The sequence below is a fragment of the Pseudophryne corroboree genome, chromosome 1 (assembly GCF_028390025.1).
Source record: "Pseudophryne corroboree isolate aPseCor3 chromosome 1, aPseCor3.hap2, whole genome shotgun sequence".
Classification (NCBI taxonomy): domain Eukaryota; kingdom Metazoa; phylum Chordata; class Amphibia; order Anura; family Myobatrachidae; genus Pseudophryne; species Pseudophryne corroboree.
The window spans coordinates 417,165,340-417,189,391 of NC_086444.1; the positions used below are offsets into that span (position 1 = coordinate 417,165,340).

The 24,052-nt window shown below is 48.0% G+C and overlaps 1 protein-coding gene across 4 annotated transcripts in view; it reads left to right on the forward strand.

The window, feature by feature from the left end:
• Positions 1-24,052, forward strand: part of EWSR1 (EWS RNA binding protein 1) — a 150,442-nt gene that overhangs the window by 24,367 nt on the left and 102,023 nt on the right. For all 4 annotated transcript variants that reach the window (XM_063913331.1, XM_063913332.1, XM_063913333.1 and 1 more), the window contains exon 5: positions 13,911-14,103. In XM_063913331.1, the coding sequence (XP_063769401.1) occupies positions 13,911-14,103 (193 nt within the window). The remainder of the gene's footprint in view (positions 1-13,910; positions 14,104-24,052) is intronic.

Sequence of the window (24,052 nt, forward strand, 5' to 3'; positions counted from 1 at the left end):
CATCCTATCAAAGAGCACCCAAGAACTCTTAACTGAAAAACTAACGCTGTTTGTAGAAAATTTGCAAAATCCACATGAGGCACAGAGCCACAATGTGATTTGATCCTATGACCCTGTTCGTCAAAGTCCAGGGATTACCTATGTGAGCCACAAGAGTCCTTTGAATAGGAAGCGTGAACCCAGCAGGCCGACAGCACCGAGGCGGGCTTCCAGTATCCCCTAGAGGATTCAGAGAAATGGATTTATCGGTAAGTACCAAAATACTCTTTTCTCTTTCATCCACTAGGGGACACTGGAGTCATATACAGTAGGGGACGTCCCAAAGTTAACCCCCAGGGAGGGAGTGCTGTCGGTTGTCTGCAAAACCAAACGTCCAAACATAGTCGCCGGACTTAAAGGTATCAAACTTGCAAAAGCACACGAACGCGTGGGCTGAAGACCGCTCCGCATAGTTGAACAGTGGAAGCACCTCTGGCCACCGCCCACGAGGCATCCACCAATCGGGTGGTAGTAGCACCCCTCTGAACCCGAACCTGTTTCCCACAGGAAATATAAGCTTGCCAAATGGCAAGTCCAATCCATTGAGACAAAGACCGCTGAGATGCTGGCCAACCCTTCTTAGGCCCCTCATGAAGACCAAACGAATGAACTGACCTTCCAAAGGATGATGTAACCTGTACGTATACCCGTAAAGCTCGGACAACATGCAAGAACACGTCCCCGTCTGCAAGACCCCGGAAGGATGGGACCACAATGGGCTGGTTTACGTGAAACCCCGAAACAACCTTAGGTAGGTGTTCTGCTCCTGTACTGAGTTCTGCTCCATACTCCTGAAAAGTCCAAATGGGGCTCTTACACCAAGCCACGCAACATAAAAAAAACCCTCCTGGCCGAAGCCAAGGCAAGCAAAAACGTGACCTACCAAGAAAGATATTTCAAGACTGTTTTTGCTAGCGGTTCAAAAGTAGGTGATGTAAAAAACTCCAACACCAAATGTAAGTCCCATGGTGTAGGAGGAGAGAGAAAAAGGGTCTGCTATCCGCAGAACCCCCTGTAAAAAGGTTTGACTTCTGAAAGGATGCTAATCGCTGTTGAAATTGGGCGGAGAGACCGAAATTATAACTGCAGAGAGCCCAGCCACAGTCCTAAATCAAGACCGGCCTGAAGGAAGTGTAGAAGTCTGGATAAGTGGAAGTGCTTCGAATTTCACTCACGTTCTTGACACCAAGCCATGTACCTCTTCCAAATCCTGTAGCAGTACATGGCTGTTACCGGCTACCCAGCGGCAATCACTGTAGGAATGGGCGACCGTGGTATACGTCTGTTCCTTAAAATCCGGGTTTCAATAGCCTTGCCGGGAACCACAGCTTGTTCCTGGGAGTTGGAACGGTCCCTGAGATAGCAGGTCCCCTCAGAGTAGACCTTCAAGGATGTTCCGTTAGGAACCCACGCAGGTCCGAGTACTAACTCCTGCGGGACCAATCTGGTGCGATTAGAATCACCGACGCTCGCTGTCGTGCCAACCCAACTTTTTATTTTTTTTATTTTTGGTATTCAGAGCCCTGTGTTAATGCGTCCACTCCTTCAGCTGCTGGATCACTTGTCCTGGACATCTATCTGGGCAGCTGATGGTACAGTCGAGACGCCATTGGGTCCCATCTCACCACCAAGTCGAAATTCCGTGGATGGAGGTACCACTGAACGACCTGGCGACTGAAATAATCCGCATCCCAGTTCTCCACACCTGGAATGAACCCTGCCGAGCGGACGACGTTTCGCCTTTCTGCCCACAACAAAATCTTTCGTGGCTTCCTTTACCGGCATCCCGCTTCTCCAGGACTGATTACGTCTGCCGTCGTCGTGACATTGTCCGACTGCATCTTTGTGTTGACCCATGACTGGGCCTTTGGCTACGAAAAAGGGCCCTGTAAACTGCTCTGTTGCAGGATCCCTTCAATCCCGAATCTCTAGCCTGCTGCGAGATTCCTGTGCAACACCCACCAAATTAATGAGGTGCGTATGCGTGGTGGAAGTCTGATTCTTTGTGTAGAAGCCAGTGTGACCCTGCCCCCTGAGCAATAAGGTACATCAGTAATGGTCGGGAATGAAATCTGCCTTAACTGGGGATCTTCGAAAGATGCCACCAACTTCCCAAGAAATTCCACACAGAGGTGTAGAGAAACCTTTTGTGACCTTGGTACCTAAGCCACTAATCTCTGTAGGTCCAGGACCTAGTTCCTTGGTAGGAATACTTTCAATAGTACCATGTCCAAGAGGAGACTGAGGAACTGAATCCATTGAATTGGCATGAGGTTGGATCTCTGGAAATTCACCATCCCCCCCATGTGGAGTGAGAAATGGATGGGACGTTTGAACATCTTTGACCAACTGGTCCCGAGAGGATGCCTTGATGAGCAGGTCGTCTAGATAAGGACTAATCCTGACTCTCAACAGTCCCGATTCTGCAACCATGAATGCCATGATCTTCGTAAAGAACCGTGATAGACCGAACGGCAAGGCCCTGAAATGGTAGCGATCCATCCGCAGTGCGAACCTCAAGTAAGTCTGTTGAAGAGCCCATCTTGGAATAAGCACATATGCATGTGCAATAACCAACTGGATTGATTCCAGCTTGAATTAGAAGACAGAGATCGGTTTAAAACGGTTAAATCGAGTCTTTGCCTGCCTGTCCGTACCACTTTTTTGCATGACAAAAGAATTGGAATAAAAAAACCGTTCCTCTCTGAGGGGCGGCCACCGGAACAAGGACCCCCGAACGTAGCTAAGTTCCAATTGGTGGCAGTAGCGTTTATAATCTCTAGCAGCAGGTCCATCCCGCTTTTCTGGCTGCTGCCTGTGAGTGGTCTCTATCTCTGCCCCCACGTACCTGTGTACCGAAACCACCTCCTGGGGCTTGTAAGGACTGAGAGCCAAAGGAATTACTAGCTGGTCCTCAAGTACCTCTTCTAAACTGTGGAGTGGTTATGTGTAAGGTGTAGTCAGACCAGTAGACGCTGTAGCTTGCAAAATCCTCCTGGCTAACACTGGACAGAAAAACCTCACCTCCTCAAGGGGTATGGATTCTACCGCCCCCTGGTGTCAGTTTCTAGCCGATATGGCTGATGTAGAGATGAGGAATGTCTATAGGCTTGACACAAGTATGAAGCTGAATTTCAATTGTGTCCCGCCAGTTGAGTAATTTCTTTCCAGACCATGCTCCCATGGCCTTGTTAACCCAAAGCGCAGACACCCGTAGGTCTCTGTGCTGCATATGCTACAAAAATTGGCTTTAAAGGTGGTGACCTTTCTACTTCGATAACGGAAAGATTGTTTTCCTTGACAACCTTCCTGGGAAAAATCCACTACCGGCGGAATCTCCCACTTATCCATTATACCCTTAGGTAGTGGGATCAGTTACTAAAAACCCTGTTTGGAAATTGAACACGGTTGTCAGGTTGGTTCCCGGACTCCTCCATTAAAGACTGGAGGAATTTGGGAATGGGAAATGCTGCGGAACGCGCTCTTGGGCTTCGAACCATCCGAAGCTACTGGCTCTGTCTCTTATTATACCTTAAAGTTTTAGGTAGCTTGTTGTGATTTAAATCAAGACCTGAGATTGCCGCGTCCTTTGTGGACAATCGGCGTCTAGTGTAAACAACTCACCCTTGTGTATTAATGAGAAAAGCCTCATCCTCTTCCCGTTACAACAGGAATAGGCCTTTTAACCGCCTTGCACATTGTTACCTGCTTGTGCTGGAGGCGTTAACCTGATGAGAAATCTTTTTAATCGTCTTGGAGAATCCCGCAGCATTAAATTGTTGTGTGCGGGATTCTGGCATCTCATTGGAGATTCTATGTACAAGTTGATGGAGACCGAGCACTGCTCCCAGGTGGAACTTCCTTTCTAAACAGGAGTTGGCCAACCCGTGTGCTTCGGTACAGTTCGTACAAACAAAACAGGTCTCTTTTGGAGGTCTACTTTAGACCTGTCATTGAAACTCCCTACCAGGGTATTACGTGGCGCTTTCACCCTTTAAACTAGGAAGAGAAAGGCTGTTCGAAATGACGGAAGCAAAGTTATCGGATCAGGCTGGGAACACGGTTCTTCTCTTTTATATAGAAACCAGAATAGGCCAAAATTATATTTATAAAAAATAAAGAAATAAAGAAAATGAAACACCAGCCGACATACAACCCCCAAACCTCCACTGTAATTCAGCTACGATGGGAGAGTTGGGATCCGCTTGCTTCCTTGTATTTTCGTCAGGATCTTTAGAATAGAAGTCCTTTGAAAATATAAATGGTATGGTAAATTTATTTTGTTCAGGAGATCTCACATTACTGAATATATGTTTCCACCAGCAGAGGGAGCTATTGCTACACCTGAAACTTTTTTCTCATATGATTGCTATACAAGAGGGGAGGGCTACCCTTCCCCGTAAATGGCGCCAGGAAGGAATAATTAAAATGGCCGACACTGATAAATTCATGTCACCTCATGAGTCTAAATACTGTCCAGCATGTCTCACTACAATAAACTCTATTTTTAAAACCAATATGGGGATGCGTGCTGATGTCTGCTAAGCGCCTACCCCTTATGTTAACGCAGAGTCCCGTGAACATTAACTTCTAAATTCATTTGAGGTGAGTGGGGACTCAAACCTGGGTGGTCGGGAGCTCCTGAGCTACAGCACTTTCTGGAACGCGCAGCTGAAGGCTCTCCTCAGCCACGCGGGACACCGCAGCCTCTATGTTGTGCGCGCACGCTACGGGGCCGTCTCACTAAGTCCCGTAGCTGCGCCACTCCAGGACTTCCTCGCGGCTCTCTTCAAATGCGATGCACGCTACGGGACCGCTTACCAAGTCCTGTAGCGGTGCCACGGTCTCCCCCGGTAACTCACGCTACGGGACCTTTCACCAAGTCCCGTAGCTGCGCCTTTCTAGTCTCCCCAACTGGTCCTCCTCAGACCCGCAGCGGCGCTTCATTTATCCCGGACGACACACGCTACAGGACTTCTCTCACCCCTTCCGTAGCGGCGCCTCTCCTGAGTGTGGTATGTAATGTGTGCTGAGCCACAACCGCTCCAGGATCGCATGGGGAGCTAGAGGGGAGGGTGAATAAGTATGCTACACTAACCTTGTGGGGCTCTCTATTTTAAAAACCCTCATACTCACAGTTGCTGGTAAGGAGATGCAGACTCCTTCAGCAGGAATCATTGTCTCCACTCCTGGACCCTGTCACCCTTTTATTAGGGGGAAGCAGCCTTTTCATCTGGTAAAGCCTGCACCTCCCTTTCATTTAGGTGGGATCGGGCATTTACCATTCTGTCATCTGAAACCTGCACCCTCCTTTTGGTTAGGAGGGATTGGGCTAGTAAAAAAAAATAAATAAATAAATAAATAAAAGAAATAATTCTTCATGGGAGCAAGAGCTCCCTTCAGTGCCTGTTACCTCCTTGGCACAATTTTCCAAACTGAGGGAGGAGGGATGTGAAGGGGGAGGAGCCGGCTGTGCAGACAATGCTAATTTTAGATTGTGCCACACCTCCGATTGCAAGCTTCACACCCCTACTGTATATGACTCCAGTGTCCCCTAGTGGATGAAAGAGAAAGTAAAGCTGTAGATATAGCTTATCTAGATTTCTCTTTGACGTCCTAGTGGATGCTGGGAACTCCGAAAGGGCCATGGGGAATAGCGGCTCCGCAGGAGACTGGGCACAAAAGTAAAAGCTTTAGGACTAGCTGGTGTGCACTGGCTCCTCCCCCTATGACCCTCCTCCAAGCCTCAGTTAGATTTTTGTGCCTGAACGAGAAGGGTGCAATCTAGGTGGCTCTCCTGAGCTGCTTAGAGTAAAAGTTTAAATTAGGTTTTTTTATTTTCAGTGAGTCCTGCTGGCAACAGGCTCACTGCATCGAGGGACTAAGGGGAGAAGAAGCGAACTCACCTGCGTGCAGAGTGGATTGGGCTTCTTAGGCTACTGGACATTAGCTCCAGAGGGACGATCACAGGCCCAGCCATGGATGGGTCCCAGAGCCGCGCCGCCGTCCCCCTTACAGAGCCAGAAGAGGTCCGGAAAATCGGCGGCAGAAGACGTCCTGTCTTCAATAAGGTAGCGCACAGCACCGCAGCTGTGCGCCATTGCTCTCAGCACACTTCACACTCCGGTCACTGAGGGTGCAGGGCGCTGGGGGGGGGGGGGGCGCCCTGAGACGCAATAAAAATACCTTAGATGGCAAAAAAATACATCACATATAGCTCCTAATTATACTGAAGCTGGCGCTGGCTGTCTTTCCAATACTACAATGATTAAACAACTATGGATGATGAAAAAAACATTTGTATTTATTAGCTAAGCACTAATTAGTGAATAAAAACATGAATAAAATAAACATTCACACATTCATATGAAGTTAGGGCATATGAGGAGCTGAAAAGATTTTAAATGTGCTGCTGATAAGTGTCCACTTAGGATCCCGGACTGGAACGCTGAACCAAAAGTTCCCTGGGGAAATAAGTTGAAATACAGCTGGTTTTACCCGTGTACCGGAGGCTTCCAAATGCTTTTTAGAAAACAGCAGGCAAGCTGTATCACTTGTGTCCAAGCTGGGTCTCTCCGATTGGTGCTGTAAGGTGTGTGTCCCACAGGGAATGATTCCAAGGCAGATGTTCCAAGGTATAATTAGCATGAGTCCATATCTGGATCCTGTTATGATGTGGAGTACTGATAATGAGCAGCTTCTTCACACTTAACGCGTTTCCCTAGGCACGGTCACCTAGCTTCTGATGAAGCTAGGTGACCGTGCCTAGGGAAACGCGTTAAGTGTGAAGAAGCTGCTCATTATCAGTACTCCACATCATAACAGGATCCAGATATGGACTCATGCTAATTATACCTTGGAACATCTGCCTTGGAATCATTCCCTGTGGGACACACACCTTACAGCACCAATCGGAGAGACCCAGCTTGGACACAAGTGATACAGCTTGCCTGCTGTTTTCTAAAAAGCATTTGGAAGCCTCCGGTACACGGGTAAAACCAGCTGTATTTCAACTTATTTCCCCAGGGAACTTTTGGTTCAGCGTTCCAGTCCGGGATCCTAAGTGGACACTTATCAGCAGCACATTTAAAATCTTTTCAGCTCCTCATATGCCCTAACTTCATATGAATGTGTGAATGTTTATTTTATTCATGTTTTTATTCACTAATTAGTGCTTAGCTAATAAATACAAATGTTTTTTTCATCATCCATAGTTGTTTAATCATTGTAGTATTGGAAAGACAGCCAGCGCCAGCTTCAGTATAATTTGTTGCTAAAACCTTTGTATTGGGACTGACAATCCCTTGCTGGCAGCTGTGACAGCGCGTCTGGAATTGCTTTTCTCTTTCCTCCTTTTTACATATAGCTCCTGGGCTATATGGATGCATTTAACCCCTGCCAGTTTTTCCTTAAAAAAGCGGGAGAAAGGCCGCCGAGAAGGGGGCGGAGCCTATCTCCTCAGCACACTGGCGCCATTTTCCCTCACAGCTCCGTTGAAGGGAAGCTCCCTGACTCTCCCCTGCAGTCCTGCACTACAGAAACAGGGTAAAACAAGAGAGGGGGGGTACTAATTTGGCAGATAAATCAATACAGCAGCTATATAAGGGAAAAACACTTATATAAGGTTATCCCTGTATGTATATATATATATATATATATATATATATATATATAATATAGCGCTCTGGTGTGTGCTGGCAAACTCTCCCTCTGTCTCCCCAAAGGGCTAGTGGGGTCCTGTCCTCTATCAGAGCATTCCCTGTGTGTGTGCTGTGTGTCGGTACGTTGTGTCGACATGTATGAGGAGGAAAATGGTATGGAGGCGGAGCAATTGCCTGTAATAGTGATGTCACCCCCTAGGGAGTCGACACCTGACTGGATGGTCTTATGGAAGGAATTACGTGATAGCGTCAGCACTTTACAAAAGACTGACGACATGAGACAGCCGGCAAATCGGTTATTACCTGTACAGGCGTCTCAAACACCGTCGGGGGCTCTAAAGCGCCCGTTACCTCAGATGGTCGACACAGACCCAGACACGGACACTGACTCCAGTGTCGACGGTGAGGAAACAAACGTATTTTCCAGTAGGGCCAGACGTTACATGATCACGGCAATGATGGAGGTTTTGAACATTTCTGATACTACAAGTACCACAAAAAAGGGTATTATGTGGGGTGTGAAAAAACTACCCGTAGTTTTTCCTGAATCAGATGAATTAAATGAGGTGTGTGATGAAGCGTGGGTTTCCCCCGATAAAAAAACTGCTAATTTCTAAAAAATTATTGGCATTATACCCTTTCCCGCCAGAGGTTAGGGCGCGTTGGGAAACACCCCCTAGAGTAGATAAGGCGCTCACACGCTTATCAAAACAAGTGGCGTTACCGTCTCCTGATACGGCCGCCCTCAAGGAACCAGCTGATAGGAAGCTGGAAAATATCCTTAAAAGTATATACACACATACTGGTATTATACTGCGACCAGCAATCGCCTCAGCCTGGATGTGCAGTGCTGGGGTGGCTTGGTCGGATTCCCTGACTGAAAATATTGATACCCTGGACAGGGACAGTATATTATTGACTATAGAGCATTTAAAGGATGCATTTCTATATATGCGAGATGCACAGAGGGATATTTGCACTCTGGCATCAAGAGTAAGTGCGCTGTCCATTTCTGCCAGAAGAGGGTTATGGACGCGACAGTGGTCAGGTGATGCGGATTCCAAACGGCATATGGAAGTATTGCCGTATAAAGGGGAGGAGTTATTTGGGGTCGGTCTATCGGACCTGGTGGCCACGGCAACGGCTGGGAAATCCACCTTTTTACCCCAGGTCACCTCTCAGCAGAAAAAGACACCATCTTTTCAGGCTCAGTCCTTTCGTCCCCATAAGGGCAAGCGGGCAAAAGGCCACTCATATCTGCCCCGGGGCAGAGGAAGGGGAAAAAGACTGCAGCAGGCAGCCTTTTCCCAGGATCAGAAGCCCTCCCCCGCTTCTGCCAAGTCCTCAGCATGACGCTGGGGCCTTACAAGCGGACTCGGGCACGGTGGGGGCCCGTCTCAAGAATTTCAGCGTGCAGTGGGCTCACTCGCAAGTGGACCCCTGGATCCTGCAGGTAGTATCTCAGGGGTACAAATTGGAATTCGAGACGTCTCCCCCTCGCCGGTTCCTGAAGTCTGCTTTACCAACGTCTCCCTCCGACAGGGAGGCGGTATTGGAAGCCATTCACAAGCTGTATTCCCAGCAGGTGATAATCAAGGTACCCCTCCTACAACAGGGAAAGGGGTATTATTCCACGCTGTTTGTGGTACCGAAGCCGGACGGCTCGGTGAGACCTATTTTAAATCTGAAATCCTTTAACACTTACATACAAAGGTTCAAATTCAAGATGGAGTCACTCAGAGCAGTGATAGCGAACCTGGAAGAAGGGGACTATATGGTGTCTCTGGACATCAAGGATGCTTACCTCCATGTCCCAATTTGCCCTTCTCACCAAGGGTACCTCAGGTTCGTGGTACAGAACTGTCATTATCAGTTTCAGACGCTGCCGTTTGGATTGTCCACGGCACCCCGGGTCTTTACCAAGGTAATGGCCGAAATGATGATTCTTCTTCGAAGAAAAGGCGTCTTAATTATCCCTTACTTGGACGATCTCCTGATAAGGGCAAGGTCCAGGGAACAGTTAGAGGTCGGAGTAGCACTATCTCAAGTAGTACTACGACAGCACGGGTGGATTCTAAATATTCCAAAATCGCAGCTGATTCCGACGACACGTCTGCTGTTCCTAGGGATGATTCTGGACACAGTCCAGAAAAAGGTGTTTCTCCCGGAGGAGAAAGCCAGGGAGTTATCCGAGCTAGTCAGGAACCTCCTAAAACCAGGCCAAGTGTCAGTGCATCAATGCACAAGGGTCCTGGGAAAAATGGTGGCTTCTTACGAAGCGATTCCATTCGGCAGATTCCACGCAAGAACTTTTCAGTGGGATCTGCTGGACAAATGGTCCGGATCGCATCTTCAGATGCATCAGCGGATAACCCTGTCTCCAAGGACAAGGGTGTCTCTCCTGTGGTGGTTGCAGAGTGCTCATCTTCTAGAGGGCTGCAGATTCGGCATTCAGGACTGGGTCCTGGTGACCACGGATGCCAGCCTGAGAGGCTGGGGAGCAGTCACACAGGGAAAAAAATTTCCAGGGCTTGTGGTCAAGCATGGAAACATCATTTCACATAAATATCCTGGAACTAAGGGCCATTTACTATGCCCTAAGTTAAGCAAGGCCTCTGCTTCAGGGTCAGCCGGTGTTGATCCAGTCGGACAACATCACGGCAGTCGCCCACGTAAACAGACAGGGCGGCACAAGAAGCAGGAGGGCAATGACGGAAGTTGCAAGGATTCTTCGCTGGGCGGAAAATCATGTGATAGCACTGTCAGCAGTGTTCATTCCGGGAGTGGACAACTGGGAAGCAGACTTCCTCAGCAGACACGACCTCCACCCGGGGGAGTGGGGACTTCACCCAGAAGTCTTCCACATGATTGTGAACCGTTGGGAAAAACCAAAGGTGGACATGATGGCGTCCCGCCTCAACAAAAAACTAGACAGATATTGCGCCAGGTCAAGGGACCCTCAGGCAATAGCTGTGGACGCTCTGGTAACACCGTGGGTGTACCAGTCAGTGTATGTGTTCCCTCCTCTGCCTCTCATACCCAAGGTACTGAGAATCATAAGAAGGAGAGGAGTAAGATCTATACTCGTGGCTCCGGATTGGCCAAGAAGGACTTGGTACCCGGAACTACAAGAGATGCTCACGGAGGACCCGTGGCCTCTACCTCTAAGAAAGGACCTGCTCCAGCAGGGACCCTGTCTATTCCAAGACTTACCGCGGCTGCATTTGACGGCATGGCGGTTGAACGCCGGATCCTGAAGGAAAAAGGCATTCCGGATGAAGTCCTCCCTACCCTGATCAAAGCCAGGAAGGATGTAACTGTGCAACATTATCACCGTATTTGGCGTAAATATGTTGCGTGGTGTGAGGCCAGGAAGGCCCCTACAGAGGAATTTCAACTGGGTCGTTTCCTGCATTTCCTGCAAACAGGACTGTCTATGGGCCTAAAATTAGGGTCCATTAAGGTTCAAATTTCGGCCCTGTCGATTTTCTTCCAGAAAGAACTAGCTTCAGTCCCTGAAGTTCAGACGTTTGTCAAGGGGGTACTGCATATACAGCCTCCTTTTGTGCCTCCAGTGGCACCTTGGGATCTCAATGTAGTTTTGGGGTTCCTAAAATCACATTGGTTTGAACCACTCACCACTGTGGACTTAAAATATCTCACATGGAAAGTGGTAATGCTGTTAGCCCTGGCTTCAGCCAGGCGTGTCTCAGAATACGGACAGGGCAGAATTGAGGACTCGTCCTCATTTTCTCCCTAAGGTGGTTTCAGCGTTTCACTTAAACCAGTCTATGGTGGTACCTGCGGCTACTAGGGACTTGGAGGATTCCAAGTTGCTGGATGTAGTCAGGGCCCTGAAAATGTTTCCAGGACGGCTGGAGTCAGAAAATCTGACTCGCTGTTTATCCTGTATGCACCCAACAAGCTGGGTGCTCCTGCTTCTAAGCAGACTATTGCTCGTTGGATTTGTAGTACAATTCAGCTTGCACATTCTGTGGCAGGCCTGCCACAGCCAAAATCTGTAAAAGCCCATTCCACAAGGAAGGTGGGCTCATCTTGGGCGGCTGCCCGAGGGGTCTCGGCTTTACAACTTTGCCGAGCAGCTACTTGGTCAGGGGCAAACACGTTTGCTAAATTCTACAAATTTGATACCCTGGCTGAGGAGGACCTGGAGTTCTCTCATTCGGTGCTGCAGAGTCATCCGCACTCTCCCGCCCGTTTGGGAGCTTTGGTATAATCCCCATGGTCCTTTCGGAGTTCCCAGCATCCACTAGGACGTCAGAGAAAATAAGAATTTACTTACCGATAATTCTATTTCTCATAGTCCGTAGTGGATGCTGGGCGCCCATCCCAAGTGCGGATTGTCTGCAATACTTGTACATAGTTACAAAAATCGGGTTATTATTGTTGTGAGCCATCTTTTCAGAGGCTCCTCTGTTATCATGCTGTTAACTGGGTTCAGATCACAGGTTGTACGGTGTGATTGGTGTGGCTGGTATGAGTCTTACCCGGGATTCAAAATCCTTCCTTATTGTGTAAGCTCGTCCGGGCACAGTATCCTAACTGGGGCTTGGAGGAGGGTCATAGGGGGAGGAGCCAGTGCACACCAGCTTGTCCTAAAGCTTTTACTTTTGTGCCCAGTCTCCTGCGGAGCCGCTATTACCCATGGTCCTTTCGGAGTTCCCAGCATCCACTACGGACTATGAGAAATAGAATTATCGGTAAGTAAATTCTTATTTTAAGTAAGGCTTTTGACACTGTCCCACATCGCAGACTGCTAAATAAACTCAAAAGTTTGGTATTTGATACGAAGATGATTGAATGGAAAAGAACTTTGTTGCAGGATAAACAGTTGTCTTAAATGAAGTGCGTTCACAGGAGGGCAATGTTACCTGTGGAGTGCACCTGGGATCTGTACTTGGACCAGTGCTTTTTAATATCTTTTAGTGACATTGCAAATGGTATTAAAGGGAAAGTATGCACTTTTGCAGATGACCCAAAGGTATGGAACAGGGCAGACACACGAGGGGTAAAACAAATGATTGATCTAGGTAGACTAGAGGAATGGTCAATTGCATGGCAATTGGTTTTTAATACCAAAAAATTCCTAGATCATGCACTTTGGTTTAAAATCCAAAAGCTAAATATGGTATTAATGACACTATCCTGGAAACTAATGAGGAGGAAAGGTATCTAGGAGTCACTATTTCAGGTGACTTAAAGGCAGTTAAGCAATGTAACAAAGCAATGAGGAAGGCTAGCCAGATGTTGGCTGCATAGGGAGAGGAATCCGCAGCAGAAAGTAGTAATGTCACTGTATAGGTCATTGGTACGGCCTCATCTAGAATACTGTATTCAATTCTGTAGGCCAAATCTTCAGAAGGATATTAATACATTAGAAACTGTACAAAGAAGGGCAACTAAAATGGTGCATGGCCTACATCACACCCAGAAAGACTAAAAGATCTCAGTATGTATAGTTTGGAGAAGAGAAAGGGGGGACATGATAGAAACTTTCCAATACATCAAGGGTTTTAAACAAAGTCCAGGAAAGAAACATTCTTCAAATGAAGAGAAGTGTTAGAACACAAGGACATGCACTGAAACTGGAGGGAGGTAGGTTCAGGGGGAATGTGATGAATAATTGATTCACGGAAAGGGTAGTGGTCAAGTGTAATAGCCTCCCATCAGAGGTGGTAGAGGCTAATACAGTAGAGCAATTTAAACATGCATGGGATAGACATAAGGATATTACAGAGGTCATTGTCATCCGCAACTTTTCCCACCTGGGGGACACTGCATCCTATGGTTGCATGGCATAGGGCAGTCTGTTCTAGCAGGGCACTGTTAAAAGAGCAGGGCGACCTGCTAAAACATCCTAGCATGAACCGTATAATTCTCCCACTGTTAGAATGAACATGATAGATCCTATGTCTGGCTTAATCAAACGTTGGGTCATCTAACAATTACTTATTTTATACAATAAGATAAGTTTACAATTATGTGGTAACTGCAAATTTCAGTGAATGCTGCAAAGTTACTACCTTACTATAACCTTCAGGGGGAGTCTTATGCACGTGGTTGGTGAGATACACAATTCCTAGAAATTTCAAATAGAGTATTAAAAAAAGAAAAATCCCCATTTTGATTTGTTTATGCATCGAAGACTGCTACCTAAATGAATGACTTGCTTTTTATTTATTTTTCAAGCTGGTTATACTGCTCCAGCAGCACCTCAGGCCTATAGCCAGCCCATACAAGGCTATGGAACAGCAGGTTATGATAGTAGTATTGCTGCAACCACCACCGCAACCCAAGCTTCATATGCAACGCCATCTGCTTATGGAGCCCAGCCTGCATACCCTACCTATGGACAGCAGCCTGCTACCACAGCTCCAGCAAGGTAATTGGGAAATGTCATATGTATTAAGCTTCAGGGGCCTCAATATGCCTGGATAACTTGTCACCCCACATTGTGGTAATGTGAAAGCTGAGTACTTGTAGCTGCTAAATATTTTCCTGCTGTGTAATTGGAGAAGCTGCTTAGAATCTGTGTTTGCTAAAGAGACACTGTGGAACACCTAGAAAATTGAATGAAAGTGTGCTACTAAATTAGTGAATGTACCGTTAATCTTTCTCTGTCCTCCATCTGGGGGACGCTGCGCTGTTACTTGTGGGGTTATAGGTGTGTGGTAGTGGAGTTTGGCACGGAATCTATCAAACAAACTGCCTCCCATCTCCTTCCTGCCCAGCCATCAACTCAGTTTTAGTTTTGTGCCTGTGGAGTACGGACAGTGTTTCTTTCTCCTTAGATTTTTATTTCTCTACCGTCCTAAGTGGATGCTGGGGACTCCGTAAGGACCACGGGGATTAGCGGCTCCGCAGGAGACTGGGCACAACTATAAAGAAAGCTTTTAGACTACTGGTGTGCACTGGCTCCTCCCACTAAGACCCTCCTCCAGACCTCAGTTAGATTCTTGTGCCCGGCCGAGCTGGATGCACACTAGGGGCTCTCCTGAGCACCTAGAAAGAAAGTATATTTAGGTTTTTTATTTTCAGTGAGATCTGCTGGCAACAGACTCACTGCAGCGAGGGACTAAGGGGAGAAGAAGCGAACCTACCTAACAGGTGGTAGTTTGGGCTTCTTAGGCTACTGGACACCATTAGCTCCAGAGGGATCGACCGCAGGACCCGACCATGGTGTTCGTTCCCGGAGCCGCGCCGCCGTCCCCCTTACAGAGCCAGAAGCACGAAGAAGGTCCGGAAAATCGGCGGCAGAAGACTTCAGTCTTCACCAAGGTAGCGCACAGCACTGCAACTGTGCGCCATTGCTCCTCATGTACACCTTATACTTCGGTCACTGATGGGTGCAGGGCGCTGGGGGGGGGTCGCCCTGAGGGCAATAAATAACACCTTGGCTAGCAAAATATACATCATATATAGTCCCAGAGGCTATATAGATGTAAAATTACCCCTGCCAGTATCACAGAAAAAGCGGGAGAAAGTCCGCCGAAAAGGGGGCGGGGCTTCTCCCTCAGCACACTGGCGCCATTTTTCCCTCAGAGTTCCGCTGGAAGGAAGCTCCCTGGCTCTCCCCTGCAGTCTGAGAATACTACTGAAGGGTAAAAAAGAGAGGGGGGGCACTAAATTTAGGCGCAGTATAGATATATATATATATATATATATATATATATATATATATATATATATATATATATATATATATATATATATATTACATATACATATATATTTTATATATATATATATATATATATATATATGTATATGTGTATATATATATATGTAATATATATATATATATATATGTAATATATATATATATATGTAATATATATATATATATGTAATATATATATATGTAATATATATATATATATATATATGTAATATATATATATATGTAATATATATATATATATATGTAATATATATATATATGTAATATATATATATATATATGTAATATATATATATGTAATATATATATATGTAATATATATATATATGTAATATATATATATGTAATATATATATATATATATATAATATATATATATATATATATATATATATATATATATATATATATATATATATATATATATATATATATATATAAGCAGCTATAGGGAAAACACTCATTGATAGTGGGATCCCAGTGTTATATAGCGCTCTGGTGTGTGCTGGCATACTCTGTCTCCCGTCTCCCCAAAGGGCTTTGTGGGGTCCTGTCCTCTGTCAGAGCATTCCCTGTGTGTTTGCGGTGTGTCGGTACGGCTGTGTCGACATGTTTGATGAGGAGGCTTATGTGGAGGCGGAGCAGATGCCTGTAAATGTGATGTCACCCCCTGCGGGGTCGACACCTGAGTGGATGGTGCTGTGGAAGGAATTACGTGATAGTGTCGACTCCTTACATAAAAGGTTTGACGACATACCTAATGTGGGACAGCCGGCTTCTCAGCCTGTGCCTGCCCAGGCGTCTCAAAAACCATCAGGGGCTCTAAAACGCCCGCTACCTCAGATGGTTGACACAGATGTCGACACGGATACTGACTCCAGTGTCGACGACGAAGAGACTAATGTAACTTCCAGTAGGGCCACACGTTACATGATTGAGGCAATGAAGAATGTGTTGCACATTTCTGATGTTACCCCCGGTACCACAAAAAAGGGTATAATGTTTGGAGAGAAAAAACTACCAGTAGCTTTTCCTCCATCTGAAGAGTTAAATGAAGTGTGTGAAGAAGCGTGGGCTTCCCCTGATAAAAAGATGGTAATTTCTAAGAGATTACTAATGGCGTACCCTTTCCCGCCAGAGGATAGGTCACGCTGGGAAACATCCCCTAGGGTGGATAAAGCGCTCACACGCTTGTCAAAGAAGGTGGCACTACAGTCTCCGGATACGGCTGCCCTGAAGGAATCTGCTGATAGAAAGCAGGAGGCTATCCTGAAATCTATATATACTCACACAGGTGTGATACTGAGACCGGCTATAGCTTCAGCCTGGATGTGCAGCGCTGCTGCTGCGTGGTCAGATTCCCTGTCAGAAAATATAGATACCCTAGACAGGGACACTATTTTGCTGAACGTAGAGCATATAAAAGACGCACTTTTATACATGAGGGATATTTGCCGGCTGGCATCCAAAATTAGTGCAATGTCCATTTCTGCCAGGAGAGGGTTATGGACTCTGCAGTGGACAGGTGATGCAGATTCCAAACGACACATGGAAGTTCTGCCTTATAAGGGTGAGGAATTGTTCGGGGATGGTCTCTCTGCTGGGAAGTCTACATTTTTGCCCCATGTTCCCTCACAACCAAAGAAAGCACCGTATTATCAGGTACAGTCCTTTCGGCCCAATAGGGGCAAGCGGGTTAAAGGCGCGTCCTTTCTGCCCACAGGTAGAGGGAAAAAGCTGCAGCATACAGCCAGTTCCCAGGAGCAAAAGTCCTCCCCCGCTTCTTCTAAGTCCACAGCATGACGCTGGGGCTCCACAGGCAGAGCCAGGCACGGTGGGGGCCCGTCTCAAGCATTTCAGCAATCAGTGGGCTCGCTCACGGGTGGATCCCTGGATCCTTCAAATAGTATCTCAGGGGTACAAACTGGAATTCGAGACGTCTTCCCCCTCCCCCCCCGCCGTTTCCTCAAATCTGCCTTGCCAACCACTCCCTCAGGCAGGGAGGCAGTGTTACAGGCAATTCAAAAGCTGTATTCACAACAAGTGATATCAGGATTTTGGTACTTACCGATAAATCCCTTTCTCCGATTCCACAGGGGCCACTGGAGCGTAGTTACAATGGGGAAATAGTAGGCAGTAATTGGGAGCTGGCACTTTAAAATTCTCACACTGGCTAGCTCCTCCCCTACTATCTCCCCTCCAAGCCAGTCTACGTAAAACTGTGCCCGAGGAGAGCTGGAATAAACAAACCGTAAGGTAGAGGAGGTTAATGAAGCCCCGTAAACCAGGATAACACAAACCAAACCTGGAACAGAACCTAACAAACAACCGGCTAGCCCGAACTCAACAAGCAGTCATATGGTGATCTGCAAACCGTTAAGCCAAAAACAAGAAGGAACAGCGCTGGGCGGGCGTCCAGTGGCCCCTGTGGAATCGGAGAAAGGGATTTATCGGTAAGTACCAAAATCCTGATTTCTCCTTCATCCACTAGGGGCCACTGGAGCGTAGTTACAATGGGGACGTCCCAGAGCTCCCAAAACGGGTGGGAGAGCGCTGAAAGTCCTGTAAAACCGCTCGGCCACACTGTGATGCAGAGGCCGCAAAAGTGTCAAACTTGTAGAATTTGACAGAACGAATGTCGGTCCGACCAAGTAGCCGCCCGACAAAGTATTCATGGAGACCCCACGGGCAGCTGCCCACGAAGGTCCCACAACGCGCGTAAAGTGCGCTGAAATGGAAAACGGAGGCTCCCGAGCAACCGCCAAGAAGACTGTCTGATGGTCAGATGTATCCAACAGCCCAGCATATGCTGGGACCCCGGCTATTTAGTACGGGAGCATCGTACAGAACAAAGAAGAAAAACCTTTTGTCGAATAGCCTAAGACCTCTGTAGAGAGAGTCGGCGAGCCCTGACAACAGTCAAAGAGGACTGAAACACTAGTGTCGGATTTATATGAAAAACGGACATCCCCTGTGGAAGAAACGACCGCTGAGGCCGAAGCTCAGCCGGGGGAGTTGCCAATAGAGAACTCCCTGAAAGAGAGCCCGAACTTACGGCCGCCAGGCTAATCTCTTTTGGAAGAAAACCGAAAAAGGCAGAGACCTAAAATTCAGGTCAATGTGGTTTGAAGCGCAGCGGAGCAAAACCTCCCAGAGAAACCAAAGATGACGGCTGAATGGTAACTGAAAGAAGGGGAAAACCCCTTTTATCCTTTATTATGTCCCATACAGTTTTCCAAAAGTGGCAAAAGCGAGAAGAGGTAACAGACTTTTGAAATCGGGGCCTAGTAGGCCTAACCGAACTAGAGAACTCCTCCTTCTGAGGTCTCGTGAACAGTCACACGGTTAAATGAAACCAGTGTAAGATTGAACAAAGAAAAAGACCCTGTTGAAGTAGACAGTCCAGTCGAGGTAGGAGCCAAGGCTCCTCTACTGACAACAGGTGTAGCCGTATCTTCAAGTCATGGGTGGCCCAACCCGAGCCACCGAGAGGACTAGCACGCATATTCCCAACCTGTGTTACCGAAAGTGAGGTAGAAATGGAAAAGGAGGCAGGATAGAATAACCAGAAACTCCCAGGAGCCCTGAGGGCACCCTCGGCTACTGCCGCCAGAGCGCACGTCCGAGGAGTAGTAAAGGGTTAAAGAGTCAGTCAGAACGCCCTGAGGTCGATCCGAAATCTCCGCCAACAGCGGACCAGCTGACAAAACTCCAGGAAATGTCCCCTCACCCGGGAGTCTGACCTGGCGGCTTGACCTGGAAAGAAGATTGTTGTCCCCCGCTCAGAGGGGAATGTAGGCGACCACTCATTGCGTCGCAACTTGACTGAAGAAATAGAGTACCTGATGTCGAGGAAGGAAAAATCCTCTGACGGACCGTGTTGAGAAAACGTCTACGAGGAGCATAAATTGGATCTGTGTCGAACCAGAAGCTCCTGGATCCTCCGGATATTCAGAAACCACGTAATGTACAGAGTGGGATAGTAGCAGTAGATTGTCCCATTAGGGAACCAACGTCACCTCCTGCCCTTGAAAAAGAGTTGTTGTTCTGTGATCTTCCTGAACCCTGTGGGAGCGGAAGAGAGACCGAAAGGAAAGGACTTACAGTGAAAATGAGAATCCTGTAATGCGAATCTGAGAAAAGCCCGATGAGTAAAAACCCAACGGAAATCCATAAACAGGCATCCCTGAAGACAAGGGACACGAAAAACTCCTTCCTGTTCAAACTAGCAATCACAGACTGAAAGGATTCTAAGGCCAGAATAGGCCTGGCCGAGCCAACTGGCTTCGGAACGTGAAAAGAAAACAAAGGCCTCAGAACTGTCCCGATTCAAATGATGTGAAAAACAGGGATCAACACCCTTTGCGGTTAGAAGCATATGGAGCGCCGCCTGCAGTATGACTCTCGTCATAGTAAATCGGCCGACCCCTGCCGAGGGACTCCTGAGACGGTTGTACTCCAAAATCTAGTCTGTAACCGCCCAAGCCTTCTCCCACCGACATGCGCCTACCCTGGGACCCTCCAGGTGGTAGGAAAGTCTGACCTGTAGTGTGTGTATAGGATGATGTAAAGTCAGACTGGACCGTGGATGTTGAACCTCTGCTTCAGCTTTTTACCCTGAGATCCCCTGGCGACGGAGATATCGCCCGTGTGGAGTCGAAAGCTTGAAAGGGCACGGTAAAACTCTAAAGGAAAGACCGGCAAAGGTCTGTCTTGGAGCTGGGGCAGTAGTAGGAGAAAGCAAAGTGGACTTACCTCCAATGGTTCAAGAAATCCCGCAGAAAGTTCCTTCCTCTGAACCATCTGCCCCGTAGGATTTCATGTTCACCTGTCAGTCGCAGCCCCAGAGGTCGTCGGGTTAAGACAGCCCAAGCGAAAATGCAGGTTCCGAGTCTGCAGACGTGGAGACCTCCAAAGAGCATAAAGCAGAATCGTTATTCTGACCCGTACCAAAGTATCAATTGATTCTGATGCAAAACATCCTGTAACCTAGAGGACAATTGTTCCACAACCTACCTGCTCCGGACAAGGTAGAACCCCGCTGCCGTATATGTGTCTTCGATGGATCCCTGAGCAAAGTTGCCTCAGGAAAACAGCAGCTTGTTGGACTGGCGATACATCGAGGGGTATACCCTGGAGAGGTACTGATACCATTTCCTGCCGTCTGCGGGGAAAGGATAGGAAAACGAACATTGTTTGATACCTGAAATTGTGTATTCGGGTGTCTACCGGAGCCTGCCCAGCTCATCCGAAACTGGACCAGTCGCTGTTATTTCGTCATCGCCGTCGAACCCTGATGGACTTGACGTGTCCGCCTCCTTTACCTGCAGTATCAGACGAACTGCTGTATAATGCACCTGGATATTCTGAGACACTGGTTCAGACTCCACAGAAAACAGACATCATCAGTATTGTAACCTGGAAGGTTAGCAAGGTTCCTTTAGAAACCTGGAGAGGTAAAATGACGTACAAGGTCTCTGGTTAACAGTGACATTACCTGCATAATCTGAGCTATTCAAACAGAAGTGTCCTGCAGGTGCGTGGAGGGTTAAGTAGATGGCTCAACCGCATACTTCACCCCTAAGAGGGAATTCTTTGACTATCCCAGGTGAGACAAACGAAAGGAGAAAAGGTGGGATAAATAAACACAGCCCTGTGTAATGTCTGCACTATAATGTGTGACCGACACGATTCAAATAAACTTTCTGGAGCAGCGGAGACCTGAACCAGTAGCGCTGCGCTGTGGGACAGGAGTCTTAGCCCTAGGCTATAGGAGCTCCCCTTAAAGTTGTTGTGTTTTTTTTTTTTTTTTGGATTCAAACCCCTGTTCAGATACCCGCTACTAGCGTACTGAGCCACAGCGCTATTTGTCTGATGCCTTACACACATTCCCCAAATTACAAATAGCATTAGTAACTAGTGATACCAAGGAATAATAAAGGGAAGGCAACACCCCGCCCTGCGTTGAGGGCTGAAGAGATGGCTGCCCCGCACAATCCCCACCTAACAGGCATTTCTCTGACTGTCCAGGTGATATGAACGAAAGGAGAAAAGGTGGGTTAAAGATGCGTGGCCCTATGTAATGTCTGCACTATAACCTGCAATGACAGAATAGGAGCTTTAAATTAGGTTTTTGTTGGGATCCCAACCCTGGTCCCTGTGTTCAGATGTCCCCGCTACTTTTCGGAGGCTCCGATGGTCACCCAAAATGGCGGTTAGCCAGTGATAAAAGCCGGGGAGAAATGTTATGTGGCAAGGCGGAGCTATGTTAACTCTTATAACCGAACATCCAATATACATGGGACTTTTATCTATTTGCAAGATTAGCCCACTAGGCTATAGGAGTTTGTCTCTGAGTATGCAAGATTAGCCCACTATAGGGGAGACTGCAAATATGAACCCAGGTCTGTACCTGGATGTGGCAGAGGTTTCCCCTGCAGGGAGGAAATGGCCGCCAGAGTGAAATTCCTCTGGGCTGTGAGATAAAATCTATATAGTGGATAACTGGATTAGTGCTGTTAAACTCATGATAAATGGCCACTACACTATAACAGTGGCCGGGGAGCAGAGAGCGCTGAGCCCGCTGTACAGAGCGTGAGTTAGCTCCGCCCCCCGGTTATGGCGCCTTATTGAAAAACTATCTACCGAAGCAGGAAGCGCCTGTACCCTCCGCTGGACCTGCGAGTCACCGCCGGGGAGCGCTGAGCCCGCTATACAGAGCTAGCAGAGCCCTGTATCTGCGAGCCGCCGCCGGGGAGTGTTGCGCTGTACAGAGCGCGATTCGCCGCCGGGGAGCAGGGAGCGCTGAGCCCGCTATACAGAGCGCGACTTAGCTCCGCTCCCTCCGTACAAGGCGCCAAATGTAAAAATTGCTTTGCGCCCCAGCGGGATCCCTGTGCCGGCTCTGTGAGTCGCGCTGAGCAGTGATCCCGTGCGGGGGGAGCGGGGAGGTGAGCCACAGCCGCCAGAGAGCGGGGGGAACGGAGGGGGGGGGCTGCTATACCACTCAGTACATTACCGCCCCAGAGAGCCCTTCTGAAGTGGGTTGTACAGTTCCAATAAAAAAGTGCATTGAAAACAGCCACCTCAAATAAAGTACAGCTTACTCACCACTGCTGCTGTTCTTGGTGGAGCGGCCCCGACCCGCGCCGCACGCAGCGGTGTCCGGCCGCATATACTTACTGCTGCCCAGCTGTGCTGGTGGAGCAGCCCCGACACACGCCGCACGCAGCGGTGTCCAACCATTTATACTCACCGCTGCCATGCTACCGGAGTCTTCTGCTGGTGGAGCGGCCCCGACACGCGCCGCACGCAGCGGTGTCCGGCCAGCTCAGGAGAGCTGTGTCTCCCTCAGCCGGGGCCCATCCCGAGCCGCAGGCAGCTGCGATGGGACCCCGCCGGCAGCTCCCGCGGTGCAGACTGGCAGTGGCAGAGCTGCCAGTCTGTGCATGTAAGAAAGAAAAAAGAAAATAATAAAGAAAAAAGAAAAAATTCTTCAGCTAAACCCAAGTGAACCAGCTCCCTCGGGCACTAACTAAGACTGGCTTGGAGGGGAGATAGTAGGGGAGGAGCTAGCCACAGTGTGAGAATTTTAAAGTGCCAGCTCCCAATTACTGCCTACTATTTCCCCATTGTAACTACGCTCCAGTGGCCCCTAGTGGGTGAAGGAGAAAGTAAAGGTGCCCCTACTTCAACAAGGAAGGGGTTACTATTCCACAATGTTTCTGGTACCGAAACCGGACGGTTCGGTGAGACCCATTTTAAATTTGAAATCCTTGAACACATGTTAAAAAATTCAAGTTCAAGATGGAATCGCTCAGGGCGGTTATTGCAAGCCTGGACGAGGGAGATTACATGGTATCGCTGGACATCAAGGATGCTTACCTACATGTCCCCATTTACCATCCTCACCAGGAGTACCTCAGGTTTGTGGTACAAGATTGTCATTACCAATTCCAGACGTTGCCGTTCGGTCTCTCCACGGCTCCGAGGGTCTTTACCAAGGTAATGGCGGAAATGATGATACTCCTTCGAAGGAAGGGAGTTTTAATTATCCCGTACTTGGACGATCTCCTGATAAAGGCGAGGTCCAGAGAGCAGTAGTTGGTAGGGGTAGCACTCTCGGGAAGTGCTACAACAGCACGGCTGGATTCTAAACATTCCAAAGTCACAGCTGGTCCCTACGACACGCCTGCTGTTCCTAGGGATGGTTCTGGACACAGAACAGAGAAAAGTGTTTCTCCCGGAGGAGAAGGCCAAGGAGCTGTCATCTCTAGTCAGAGGCCTCCTAAAACCAAAACAGGTGTCGGTGCATCACTGCACGCGGATCCTGGGAAAAATGGTAGCTTCCTACGAAGCTATTCCATTCGGCAGGTTTCATGCAAGAACTTTTCAGTGGGACCTGTTGGACAAGTGGTCCGGATCGCATCTTCAGATGCATCGTCTGATAACCCTGTCTCCAAGGACAAGGGTGTCTCTGCTGTGGTGGCTGCAGAGTGCTCATCTTCAAGAGGGCCTACAGGACTGGGTCCTGGTGACCACGGATGCCAGCCTTCGAGGCTGGGGAGCAGTCACACAGGGAAGAAACTTCCAAGGACTATGGTCAAGTCAGACTTCCCTGCACATAAATATTCTGGAACTAAGGGCCATT